Consider the following 13,945-nt stretch of genomic DNA (forward strand, 5'->3'; position numbering starts at 1 on the left):
ATAACTCCTTTTTATGTTTCTAGTAATTTTCAATACATTTATTCTGAATGAATAATTTATTTTGATTAACTGACATATTTATAGTATTCCATCATAATTATTAATTATAGCGTTCTATTGAGCAGTCATTTTGAAAAAACATTTTTACAGCTAATGGATAACTTTTACATTCTGAATGCATAGCAAACTGTAAACAGTGATCATCAATTTTGGATCCCTATTTCTGTTAAAATGCTTTTAATTTTATTTTGATGAACAAACTACGCTTAAATTTTTTTCTTTCCTTTTTTATTGAGTGGAGGACAGAGAAGCTAAAGATAGGCAACACTGTGATGGTACACAAACAGGTTTGTTTTTAATATTGCATTGTATTAGTATTAGTGGTTAATTAGTGGCAAGTGCAGTAAGGTGCTGTTCTGGAGTACAGTACAATGTTTCTGCCTGTCTGAAGTGAGTCAAGTCATAGTCGTACTTCATACAAGTTATGTTCAATCTGACAACTATAATGCAGGAAAGACTTAAACATTTGTTTGAACGTAGTTAACTTTTATAACATTTGTATGTAATTCTTGCTTATTTGGAAATAATAGATAATGCTTATGAAAAATAGCTATATTATGATCTATTTAAATTGTGCTGGATGCCTCTTTACCATTCTGTCTGAATTTTTTTCCAAGTATTATCTGCTATTTGAGTTTTTTCTTTTGTTTTTCCCAAGGGAAACTGTGTTGAAAAAACAACAATGTATCTGTATTTCCTTACATTACTGACATGACTGCAGTAGATGGTCCATGGTCTTTGAATATGTAAAATAAGTCTCTTGTTGCCTGTGCAGTCAAGCTTTACCCATTTTGAAGACATTTCACAGTCACAGAATAGTTTGAACTGGATGAGACTTTAAAGTCCACCCAGCCCCAACCCCTGCCATAGGCAGGGCTGCCCCCCATCATCTCAGGTTGCCCAGTGCCCCATCAAGCCTGGTCTTGAGCACCTTTGGCTTCTCTGGGCAGCTGTGCCAGGGTCTCACTGCCCTATTGGTAAAGAATTTCCTGCTAATATGTAAACTAAAATCTTTCATGTGCTTCAGAAGCATTGTGTTCATTCTTCTGTCAGGGCTTTTGAACGTTATTTTGTTGTTGTTGTTTGTTATTATCATTCTTGACCTGACTTATCTATTAGTATGAAGAACTGGAGAGGGGGAAGGGTGGACCTTGAACGTGTTCTGGTATCGTAGGGAAAAAAATATGATTTATGAAGGTCTTTGCAGTTGAGGAAATTGACTGCTGCTCTGTGCAGTAGTTAGAATTTCGTAAAGCTGGAAGGTCTGTATCATCTTTGACAGAAGCTGTGGTGGGATTAATCTCTTCTGACTTCAGACATCTACCTTCTTGACCACTATATCAGGGGTAGTCATCATAAGCATCCCTGAAGGAAGGTGATCCTAAATAAACTTTTTGGGCTACTTACCTAGGAGTAAAAATCCATTTTCTCATTTTACCTGAAAAATGTTACCTGCATTTTTTTTCCAGTCCATGTTCAAACCATCATTTTCATCATTTTCATCTGGAGTGCAGAAAAAAGAGAAAATTTCTTTTGTGGGTACAGAACCTCATAAATTGGCTAGTCAAAGAATGACATCCTTGTAGGTTTTAATATGCTTAGATTCCACTAGTACCTTTGGTAGAGCTGCCCTAAGGAACTTTGTAGTTGTTTGTGCAACCAGAAAGTTTCAACGCTGTTCTAATATGTTTGCTGCCGCTGCTTTTGTAGCTATAAGCTATCAGAACAAGAGTAATGGTGAACAAGCATGGCTCTTATTCAATTTGTAAACTCCTTTCTCTGTTTTTCCCTGACACTGTAAACTTTGGTTAAATAAATAAAATGAGGGAATGTCATTGCTTATATTAATGCACATATTTTACTTAGTTAATTGATCCATTCATTAGCTGTTAGCATGTATTGTTTTTTTCAAAGGAAAAAGGAACTTAGCCTAAAACTCACCTGTGTACAAATGTACTGCTTCTGTCACATTCTAGTGCCATCTAGGTTCACTCCTTTCAATAACATATGGGGACAGCTTATTTCTTTATTTCTGTCTTGCATTTTGCACATTTATACATAGTGAGCTTTATGTCTACAGCTTTCTTGATATCAGACTGCAAAAGTTACAAAACTCAGACACACAAATTCAGAATGTTAATAGAAACAAGCTTTAATTAAGCCCAAATGAAACTGGTGGAGGATGCTCATTCCAGTACATCAGCATCAACAAGCTGGTTGCATGGAACTGAGCTCCTCCTAATGGAGCAGGGCAGGCACAACGAGTGCTGTTTGGTTGATGGGCACTGACAGTGAGTCCCATTGCAGAGAGCCTCCAACAAGAACTGCCACACATACTCCTGGGCAGTCATCTCAGATCTGGGTTTTAAAGGATGAGCTCCCATTCATGCAGTTGCATGTGGGCTGCTTTCTCCCATTGCTGGTCCTTTCTTTTCAAAGGTTTGTTAAAATAGGAACAGCTTGCCCTTGATAACTATAATGATTTATTTGCTAAGCAATTAAAATTGATTTCTTAAAGCTATAGCAGCTACCCCATTAGAGAGAATGAATCACTGAATAAACAGTGCAAAGTCTCTGAGAGCGAAAGGTGTGCTGGAGTTTCATTTGCTTTCAAGAAGAAGCTTTAAGGGCTGAGGGAAACAGAGTCGGATCACTGCCTAAAGTTGGGTTGTCTCCACATGAGACCCATTACAGGAATGGTCTGTTCCCAACACTTGTACTTAAAAACTCCAAGCAGCCTTTTCCCAAACAAGCAGCAAGCCTGAGGGCTTTTGTATCAGCAGCTTGTAGAACCAGATGCAAATGCAGGTATCCTGTGGTTTGCACACCTGCTGCTAAATATTTAAATGTGTTTGGAGATGGCATAAATTTCTCAGTGTTTTGGGAAGATTTTTTTCATTTAAAGCACTTCTCTAATTTGAAAATCAGAGTTTTAATGACCTGTACTTACTGTCCCGTTTCTATCATTGTTAAATACAGCAATATTATTAGACTTAAGAGCAGTGTTTTCTTTGATTTCAAACATTAATTTCCATATGCAGTGTATTATGTTTAGTTGTGTATTTATTTTATTTCTTGCTTAAACAAGGCTATGTAAAAATGAAAATGTTCTTCCACACCTTGAAAACCATGTGGGAAAGAAAACAAAGCTTTTTCGTTTCAAACAGGAAATCTGGCTGTTTCATGTGATTTTCATCTTTGCTGACATTGAACTTGGAAGCACTCCCATGCACCTTTATGCGTTTTGATAGTAGCCTGAGTGAGGCATATTGTCTAAAGCGTTATCATGACATGACCTAAGCAAGTTAGCATATTCTGAAAAAAAACTGATATTTTCAGGCTGAATCATTTAGGTTTCTATATCCATGTTTTGGATATTAAGTTGGCTTAGCGATCACAGCTTACAGCTGACCCCATAGACCTCTACTGGCAAAGTTATGAAAACCAAACACTGACATTAGTACGTATTAGATGTCGGCTGTTGGTGAGCAAAGCTCTATGTGCCTGCCAGATGCAGTCTCTCACAAAAGCACATACACAAGCAACAACTTGGCAACCAGTTTTTAGAATATGATTTTGAATGTTGTTTTCAAATACTTCTAGGGTTTTTCAGTTCATCTATCAGTTTTGAAAATAGGGAAAACTATAGTATTGTTATGTTACATTGCTTATCATTTCACAGAATCATCATTTTTAGGTAATTTTTGGGACTGCATGAAAGAAAAGGAGGAAAAAGACAAAAGATAACAGTAAGAGCTGCATTTCTTAAGGTTTTGAAAATCTTTCTTGGACCACAATGATACTTGAATTATTCGAATCATTTAATAGCTGATAGGAATATTTAACATTTTGATTAAGCTTTTTTATATATACATATATAAAAAATAAAGCAGCAGTGAAGTAAACAAGTGACAGAAAAATACTTTTTCTTCTAGTTGTGCCATGAATTATTGACTATTTATTGTACTTCTGTTTCTTCTTACCAGGATTACACTTTGACTATGTATTTTCAACAGTACTGGAGAGATAAGAGACTGGCATATGCTGGCATACCTCTCAACCTGACGCTTGATAATCGAGTGGCAGATCAACTCTGGGTGCCTGACACCTACTTCTTAAATGACAAGAAATCATTTGTGCACGGTGTTACTGTGAAGAACCGAATGATTCGCCTTCATCCAGATGGAACGGTGCTTTATGGCCTCAGGTCTGTACTTTCGTGATGAAGATTTCACAGCCATTGTTATGTATTGTTGATATTTGTTTCCTGGTACAAGGTTATTACAGTGTGCAGCATATTATGTAACCTTCCCTGCAACTCTGAAAGATGCCCATAGAAAATAAATGACACAGTCAATGTTTCTTAATTTTGCCAGAAGCATTCTCAGTCAGGTTTTATCTGTTTATGTAGAGCTGCCATATCTGGAAAGCCCAGTGGCTGCATGAAGCAGAAAGGCAAATATTAATTGTAAACCTGAACATTTTGCTCAAAATAGAGGCAGTAGGTTTGAATGTGTGTGCATATGTTCTCTATAGAGAAAAAGAAAGCTACAAACAGTGCTGGTTAAATGGATTCAGTACTGTTAAGACCATGCCTCTATGTACCTTCTGCAATTTTTTCAAACAGGGATCAGCACTACAGCGTTTTATATTTCAAACGAGAGCAACAAAGCATCCTTACATGATCTTGTGTTTTAGGATTGGTCTGTGTTTTCTTTGTTTTCTATCATAACTTTTATGAATAAGAGTGCCAGAAAACCCCCGCCTTAATAAATGTACGTAATTAAACAAGCCAAAAAACTTGATGGAATACTCAGTGGTATAAAAAAAATTCCTTTCTTTGGACAGGTAAATTCTGTATGCTCTGGTGATTTGCACAATATCAGCAAAACAAGTCTTTGGTAATGTAAACTTTGTTTCCATCATAGTAAGTTTTCTTACATTTTTAACTGTGGGACAAAGTATAAAAATGAATGAGATTTGAAATGTGCTGCACATGGATTAGATTTACAGTATCAGAATATTACCTGTTTTGTTTTTTTTTGTTTTGTTTTGTTTTTTAATGAGTGGGTGAACTCTTTGTCTGACTTGGGTCTTGGTCAATCACCTTTAACTCCTTTTATATTACAGCCCACACATCTGTAGACAAAATTAAAACAAGACAAAATAAAAATAGTCTCAACCTAGTAAGAAGTTTCAAATAAGCTTAGTATTTTCAGAAAATGTATTTAAAATTAACTTAAGCAAAATGAGCTTTTAATTTTGTGTACTTTATATGCAGTATTGAGCACTGCAAGCATAGGATTCTTTCACAGGTAGTTAAATATAAAAAAAGATGCAAGATACTATTGTTTTTATTACTGCATCTCAAGAATCATTCCCAAAAGCAAAGTAATGAAAAATAATGGAGTTTAGAATCCTTGTGGTCATAATAATGCATAAAAGTATATCTGGCACGTTCTAAAAATATTTGGAGTCATCCAGATAAGGATTTTCTGTTAAACTATATTTGAATAGGATAGTGTCCAGTTCTGCAAAATGGGAATATCCAAACACTTGACTTCATTGTACTCACTTGACAGGGATTTCAACAGTGTCTCATGTGTGGCAACATTCTTTACAAGCTCTCAAACAACATGCAGCATTTGTGGTCAGATTTAGCTAAATGTGAAGCAGTTGATTTACTTAATGAAGAATTACTGTCTGAAATTAAATCTTGGCAAAACAAATAATACTTTGATCAGGTGGAAGAAAATATCTAACCCTTAGCTCTCCTAATCCAAAGAGCTCAGTTTTATGTTGCTTTATCACTAGCTTTTCTTCTTGCATTGTGTCTTGAGAGCATCCTGGTGGCCTTGGTCTCAAGGTGCAGGCTGGAGACAGTGATTCATCCTGTGGGCTGAGACCAGAACCTGGAGTTTTATGTGCCACAAAATACGGGGTCACTGAAAATAACAGAAGAAATTTTGGAGGGTTGCAACCGATTATAGAATATCCACAGAGCAAAGCAGTTCCTCAAAAGAAATATAGCAGAAGTGATCCTTAGGCCACAAGGGCTCTGTGTTCTCTTCTGAATAATGCGGAATCTATGGTACTTTTGAAATGCTTGACCTTCAGTTATCCAAGTTTTATGTCTACTTCAGAAAAAAACAGTTTGCTATTGCAGCAAAAGTCTATGAAGATGAGGGAATGGGACTGTAGCCTTTTGGAGTATAAGTTGTTTATGGGGAATTTCTTTGAGCATCATACTATTTTTTTCCCACCTTGTTCAGAACAGTAGACAAATTTAGGACTGTACAATGGCTTTTTCCATAATAGATCAAAACAGAAACAAAGGCATTATAGACTGACAATTAAAAGCAGTCTTTTCCACTGCTTGTACACTTGTCATATGTAGACTTCTTGTTCTCAAGCAGTACAGTGTTAATAAATAAATGGAGTGGAGGAATGTATTTATTTTGTATGGAAGGCATCACGTGGTTATCACCCATACATAAAACATGATAGATGTTCACAAGATGGAAAAGTTAGTTGTGATGGTCAGATGTTGCAGCTGGACTTTTTTTTTTTTTTTTTTGGATGAATATATTTCTGAATTAAGATAAAGAGAGGATCAAATTATCTGTCAGGACCATGACCCAGTCAAATAAAATGTATTTGTATCACTTAGACTGATTTATATTGTAAACTTTTGGGGTATAGAGAGCATTTTTCTGTTAGTTGTTTATGCAGCACCTCCTAGAACATCAACAATGGTGTCCCTGTACAATCTACCAATATATGAAAGGTGATCAGTCCAGGGCCACTAAGATGATCAGAGGGCTGGAGTACCTCTGCGATGAAGAAAGGTTGAGGGAACTGGGCTTGTTTAGCTTAGAGAACAGAAGACTGGGGAGACCTCATTGTGGCCTTCCCATACCTGAAGGGAGTGTATAAACAGGAGGGGGAACAGCTGTTTAAGAAGGTGGATAGTGATAGGACAAGGGGGAATGGTTTTAAACTGAGACAGGGGATGTTTAGGTTGGATATTAGAAGGAAATTTTTCACTCAGAGGGTGGAACTGGTTGCCCAAGGAGACTGTGGATGCCCCATCCCTACAGGTATTCAAGGCCAGGCTGGATGTGGCTCTGGGCAGCCTGACATAGTGGTTGTGACCCTGCACATAGCAGGGGAGTTAAACTAGATGATCATTGTGGTTCTTTTCAATCCAATTCTATGATTCTATGATGATTCTATAATAAAGTAACAGGGAAGATAAGAGAAGCTATATCCAGAGGACAGATAATCAGAATGAGAATTTTAACAATTAAAAATATATTGTGTTTCTTGCTTCCAAACAAAATATATGTGCATCTGTGTTCAGCTTTATCTTTATCTGGCTTGTAATTGTTTCCCTGTCACTGCTGTAATGATGACTTCTTGAAGTCTTGTCCTGCTGTGTAAGGAAGCATCCCATCCCATAAATAATAAACCTTTTCTTTTTGGTAGCATGCACAAGTTAGAGAAATTAGCATTTGCTTTTGTTGAGCATTCGTGCAAGTTAAATTTGGTTGCTTGAAAGTTCATTCAGCGGGGACCTCTAAGCATTCAAGTTACTTTGAGTAAATCTGCTAAACCTATTCCTTTCTACATCTAACTGTATCTTTTTGTTTGTATGTTTCTTGCTGGTTATTTATGAAATTAAAATCTTACATACTGCATACATAGTATAAAAAGATGCTTGAGCAGGAATGTACAGATTCCTGTATAGAACCAGGGCATCTCCCAGCAGACAGCTGGAGGTGGGTTGACCTGAAGTCATCCTGTAATCAATACGTGATACCTGAAAGCTTATGGGACTTAATATACGGGCAGTTTGAGGGCACATAGAATGGACTGCAGTGGCAGAGGCATAATCCTGCCCTAGGCTGAGAGGGACAATGATCCAATGTGTGCCTTTCCACTGTCTGCTGGTAAAACACAAATGAAAATATATCCTTGAGCGTTTTTTTGTTGCTTGACCTACCCGTTGCCTTTCTGCCCATACAACTGTCTCTCCCCATACAAAGAAATTAGAATGCTTTCTTACAAAATCATTTTCCACAGTCATAGAGGTGTGACTTCTACTATACTGTGAGATGGTTGGAGGGGATATTGCAACTCCCTTCCCTTGGATATTATGTGAAGTTATCTACCTGAAATAAGCTATTTGCTCAGGAAAAGCATTTTTTTCTTCTGTTTCTCAGTGAACTGGATGAGACATTTATAGTAAAAGCAGATGTGGGGCATTTTATTGCATGAGAGTTGAATAAAAACTTCTAACTACGTCTCTCATCTGTAAATGCTGCCCATGAATTTTAAACCAGTTTACCAAACTAGATGGCTGTCATTTCAAAAGCCCAAGGGATGAAACAGAAAGTTCTAAACAGAAAAAGCACATGGACAAAACTTAAAATTGAGAGTCCCATCTTTTCGAGGAGCATTTAATGCATTTTCCCTTCTGTGATATTAGCATAAATTATCACCAGAATATTATTTGTTCAGGAATTAACTCTGTACAAGGTCCATGCCGTGTTTAAATTAGAAAAGGATCAGTAAAGACTGGACCTAATGAGGCCCAGAAAATAATGTGGAATTCATATAAAGGCACTAAAAAGAGATTGATAAGAGATAATCCATAATGATGAGATCCATCCATTACGACGACAACTATGACTCAGCAGTATTCTGAAATAAAACTGGAGGTTAATCACAAGTTAGTGCACACAGTTGTATCTTTCTAAAAGTTGAATAATAAAAAAAAAAATTTACTAATTATGTCAGTCCATTAATTCGAAAAGAAAGGACAAATGCTTTGTGAATCTCTTAATAAGTTGTTTCGTGTGTGTGTTGCTGACACTCTTGGTATTGAAGAGTTGGATTAAAAATGCAAATTCATCAGTAGTGAAATGGTTTAAAAATTCATCATTAGTGTGCTATATTGCCAGCACTGGAAATTAAAAAGCAAAAATGTATTCTGAGTTGGGGGAAAACTGAAAATTCAATATAACATTTCACTGCAAAGTCTCTTTTAATTTACTTTTGAAAACTGGAGAAATAAACTGAACTTTAAACCAAAGCGTTTTGCTGGACTTGCAGTGTTTCTTCAACATTTCAGGCTGTTTTTCTCCAGCTGCCACAGAAACAATAAATGGGTTATTCACACAGCTCTTACAATTTTGACATTTGTAGCAGACTTTTATCGCCTTGTGTTTTCTGCTATAAAGTCATATTGTTTAATCTCAGCAAAGGTTTTTGAAATATTTGCATATGCAGATAGGTTCATTGAGCCCCAAAGGGACTGGTCACATGAGTGTAAGTCTTGGTGAGTATTTCCGTTGAGGTCAGTGTATCTGCTGTTGTTGTAAGCTGCTGCTCATTGTAAAAGTATGGACCAGATTTTTAATTATGTAAAGCTATTCTTCAAAGAGAGTCCTCACTGTGAGAGAAAAAAAAAAAAAAAAGAGCAATTAAAAGAAAAAAAAAAAAGGGTTACAAGCTGTATAGCAATTCTATTTGGTGTTTGTATTTCAGAATCACAACCACTGCAGCTTGTATGATGGACTTGAGAAGATACCCGCTAGATGAACAGAACTGTACTCTCGAAATAGAAAGCTGTACGTACATAAGAAGATGCATGTAAAACTTGGCACAGATGTGGGGTAGTTTTCCATTTATACAAATACAGAACATTTTCCCTGGTGTCTGTAACCATGGTGTGAATCAAGTAATTATCATCTGCTTCTGTTTATTTATTTGACCTTTTAAACATACAGATTCATACATTTCTACGGAAGGATCCATCCTAGGAGAACAGGTCTAGGACAGAATGCAGCAGTTTGTTGTTCCAGCCTGAGTTAGCAGAGCCACTGACTGGATGCTTATTGTAAACACAAGAGAATGAACATTCATATTTTAATCAGATTCGTTTTAAAGAAGAAGATCACTGTGATATTGTTTTCTTTCTTTTTTTATGCATGGATGCTCTTGTTGCAGGACCCCCTGGGCTCTCAAATCAGCCCCATTTATGGTTTGTAGGTCTGTTCCACATAGAACCAGACTCACGTTTCCACCTAGTCATGTCCTAGAACTGCAATATTCAGATGTATGTTTCTGCTTCAAGGGTTCCTGCTCCATTTCTGCAACTGGCTGGAGTCTGCGCTAGTACATGCTCTATATTCAGCTGGGGTTGTCCACTGCAGAAGCTTAATGGAAACAGTGTGACTCACACCCTTCAGTGTGATTGGAAAATATCTGCCCCAGCTATGTTTATCTGTATTTATAGAATAATCCACATTTTTTTCTGGTGATTACCAATGTAAATATGCACTTGTTATCAGTCTAGATGTGTATGATATCTTAAATCAGACTGATCTGTGATTTTGTAGATTGCAGCCTGCAATCCCTGAAAGTACTAATGGGTGGTATTTCCTGTCTTATTGGGGCCATTAATCCTAGAGTGAATGCTATAAGAATGATAGAAATAAAGAAAGAAAGAAAAAAAAAAAACACAGTATTTTGCCTCAAACTCCTGTGCTGACTGTAATGCAAGCACCTTTTCAGGAGAGATTTAGAACAAAAATTCATACACTGGTCCAACTGTTCTGATCCTTTTCATTGCCTCAAAGGACAGACCGTGTGTACTGTATTTGAAGCTCTGCTCCTGTCTGCTGTTGTTTCTCACTTGCTCTCCTGCCTGGCCTGCAGATGGCTATACGACTGACGACATAGAGTTCTACTGGAGAGGTGGAGATAATGCAGTCACTGGTGTGGAAAGGATTGAGCTTCCTCAGTTCTCCATCGTGGAATATAGACTGGTGTCCAAGAATGTTGTCTTTGCCACTGGCAAGTATTATCATTTGCCTACTCAGTATTTAGTTATCTTCTATATGACAATTATTGTTTTATTTATCATTGTTATATATAGTCTTAGAACTGTGTTGTGTGAGTGGCTGAAGAAATGACTCAGTAAGGCCTGGAGGCAGGAGCCCGTGAAATAGCATTTCTTGTTTCATTTTCCTTTTTCTTTTGTGTGCATGTGTGTCATACTTAACCATACGCCTAAACGTGTATGATCTAAATAAATATGAAGTTATTCACCTCTGAATCATCAGTTCAAAAGATGTAGCCTTCAAGTTTACTGATCGTACCAAAGTATGTTATGGCATATTAGATTTAAAAAACACAGTTTTTATGAGTACCTTCCAACAGCTTGTCTGTGCATGTTTGTTTTGCTGTTGTATAGAGAATTTACATTCACGGTTCTTTTTAATCATTGTTTGCACTGATTTAGACATTTAATGTTAGGTACCAGCATAGAAAATGTTCCTGTGTGTGTGTGACAAGATTAAAGCAACACAGAAAGCCTTCAGTGAGTTTGGGAGCACTACTGGGACCTCCAGATTTTCTGTCCTCTTCAGACCACAGAAATGTGCTCTTCTGTGTGTCCCAGTACAGTAGAACAAGTGAAGCATAGTTCTATGATGTTTGTAAGCATCACTTCACCCACTCTATGGACACAGCATCTGTTTCAAAGTACACAGAAACATGAGTTGTATTTCAGTACAAAATGTACACATGGCTGGGATCGAAATTATTATGATGGTTTTCCTCACTGCTGCTGGTTTTGTTTCTTATTGGAGGCTGTTTTTTGATGGCTTTTTTTTTTTTTTTAAGGTAAACAGATACTCTGATCATAAATTGCTCCTTTTTGCAACCAGTATCACCTTTGGTAGTTAGGATTTATCTGCCCCTCCCCAGGACTGGATACGCTTTTCTAGAATGTCTCTTTCAGACAACAATGAGCATACAGAGAAATATATATCTGGGAAGTTTTTATGACAGTCCAAAGCCACCTTTCAGTTCAGTATGATATGTTTCAGTAATGACATGATTAAATGATTCAGAGATTAAAGAGATTTGTTAAATTCTGGAAAAAGACAATTCCAAAGAGCTGTGAGACAAATATGAGAGAGAATGAAAACTGTGGGCAGACTTTTGTGTAACTGACCAGGTATTCAGAGTTGCAACAGTTCTTTTCAACAAGTCTGTGGAGGAGATAAAAAAAAAAAAACTCATGTCTCAGAATTTAAGACAGCTTGACATTGAGGAGTAAAAAGAGACAATCAAGAAGAACAGATTGTGTTTCTTGTACCATCTTCTGAAGCATATAATTTTTGTCATTGATGAAGATAGAATACTACATTTACTGTTATTTTGGTTTTGGACATTACGAAAAAACTTCATTGATTATGAACTTTCATGTCAAATATTTCCATTGAAAGGAATCAGCACATTTGTTTCTCAGAACTTCGTGCCTAATTCCGATACTAAATCTAAAATATTCCAGTGAATCTGACAGATAAAGTCAGCACACTTTTAAATTTCTTCTCAAGACCAAAATTCCTATGTTCTGATTTGTATATTTTTGTGGAAAATGTTAGGCTTGGGATGTTTTGGCTTTGAGATACAACACCTATGCAACTAATTATTCCTATCCAAATTCAGGCTAGGAAATATCTGGTGAGACTGAAATTATTTACATGGAAGTCTAGGGCCTACTACTGATCTCAGACTGAATGTGAACAAATAAGATCTTTTTGGTGGGGAAAAAAAACCAAAAACATCCTTATGTTGAGTCTGACATGCAGTGCTTGAGTTGACTATTTTTGGTAGAATTCTTCAAGAAAGCTGTGGTACAACAGAAGCTTGGGGGAGATTGATAAGAATGACTCGAAGTATAGAAAATGTAATACGTGAGATTACAGGAGATCCAGATATGGTCAGGTATTTTAAAAAAGAAAGAGAATACATGATAGAAATTGAACTTTTTATGTGTCTAGAAAACACCTACAAAGACAGAAGGAAAAACCTGTTCTCTTTATCTGTGATGAAATTAAGAAGTAGTATTTAAAATGCTGTGAAGAAGAAAAGGCTGGCTTGACCATTCCCAATATCTGCTGAATGCCAAAGAGACTCGTGTCATAGACCTGAATGTCATAGGAGACATCTCAGATGGCATTAGACACCTCTACACAAGCAGATGAACCATCCCCTTAGAATCTGATGGCTATTACATCTTCTGTGTGGTTTACACCAAGAGTTTATGCACCATCTGTATGTAAATATCCACATGAAAGCACCTGAAATATCTAATCTGTGGTCTGAATCCATCTCCTAAATATATATTATCAACGAATGCTAAGAAACTAAACAGGAATGGAGATATATAACATGCCTCCTGAAAGCTTCAAAATGCATAGCAGTCCGAGCCAGATGAGCAACCTGTTGGTAGAAGGAAGGTAGTCTTAAAAGGTTTGAAAATTAATTATTTGGCATATTCTGAAGGATCAATCTGTAGAGTACATTTCCAGTGAACTGAAGAACCTTCTCAGAAGAGCAGATTAATTTAAGAATTCTATAACTGATGAGCTCTCTTATCTTGTTTCATACCTGCATAAAACAGCAGGGGGCTAATCTAGTCTTGCAGCTAGATATTTCAGCTTACTAGTGTTTAATGAAATTGAAACAGGAACAAGTGATCACTTTTTAACCGAGTGCTCAAATATATGAAGGAGAAACACTTTGACTTCAGTTATGAAGTATTTGTTTTCACATCTTCATTTCCAGTACTGTTTTTAGATTTAAATACTTTAGGCCAAATTCTGTTATCTCTCTAATATTTAAATTAGCACGTGAACAGCAACAAGTTACACGAGATGGAAAGAAAGGTAAAAATCTTGCCCCTGAACAGCAGCAAAATATTTTTGGGAAAAAAAAAAAAGAAAGTATGCAGAGTTGGCATCTAGAATTTCCTGTTAATTAATTTCTACATGTACTGGGCCTTAACTGACAAAATCATTATCCA

At 36.5% G+C, this 13,945-nt stretch overlaps 1 protein-coding gene across 1 annotated transcript in view; it reads left to right on the forward strand.

Annotated features, from left to right (window-relative positions):
* GABRB3 (gamma-aminobutyric acid type A receptor subunit beta3) overlaps positions 1-13,945 on the forward strand; it is a 109,598-nt gene that overhangs the window by 76,440 nt on the left and 19,213 nt on the right. Inside the window, exons 4-6 of the mRNA XM_042810308.1 lie at positions 4,047-4,267; positions 9,613-9,695; positions 10,786-10,923. Of these exons, the coding sequence (XP_042666242.1) occupies positions 4,047-4,267; positions 9,613-9,695; positions 10,786-10,923 (442 nt within the window). The remainder of the gene's footprint in view (positions 1-4,046; positions 4,268-9,612; positions 9,696-10,785; positions 10,924-13,945) is intronic.

The sequence above is a fragment of the Centrocercus urophasianus genome, unplaced genomic scaffold (assembly GCF_019232065.1).
Source record: "Centrocercus urophasianus isolate 14NV4802_14NV808 unplaced genomic scaffold, USGS_Curo_1.0 seq_12, whole genome shotgun sequence".
NCBI lineage: Eukaryota > Metazoa > Chordata > Aves > Galliformes > Phasianidae > Centrocercus > Centrocercus urophasianus.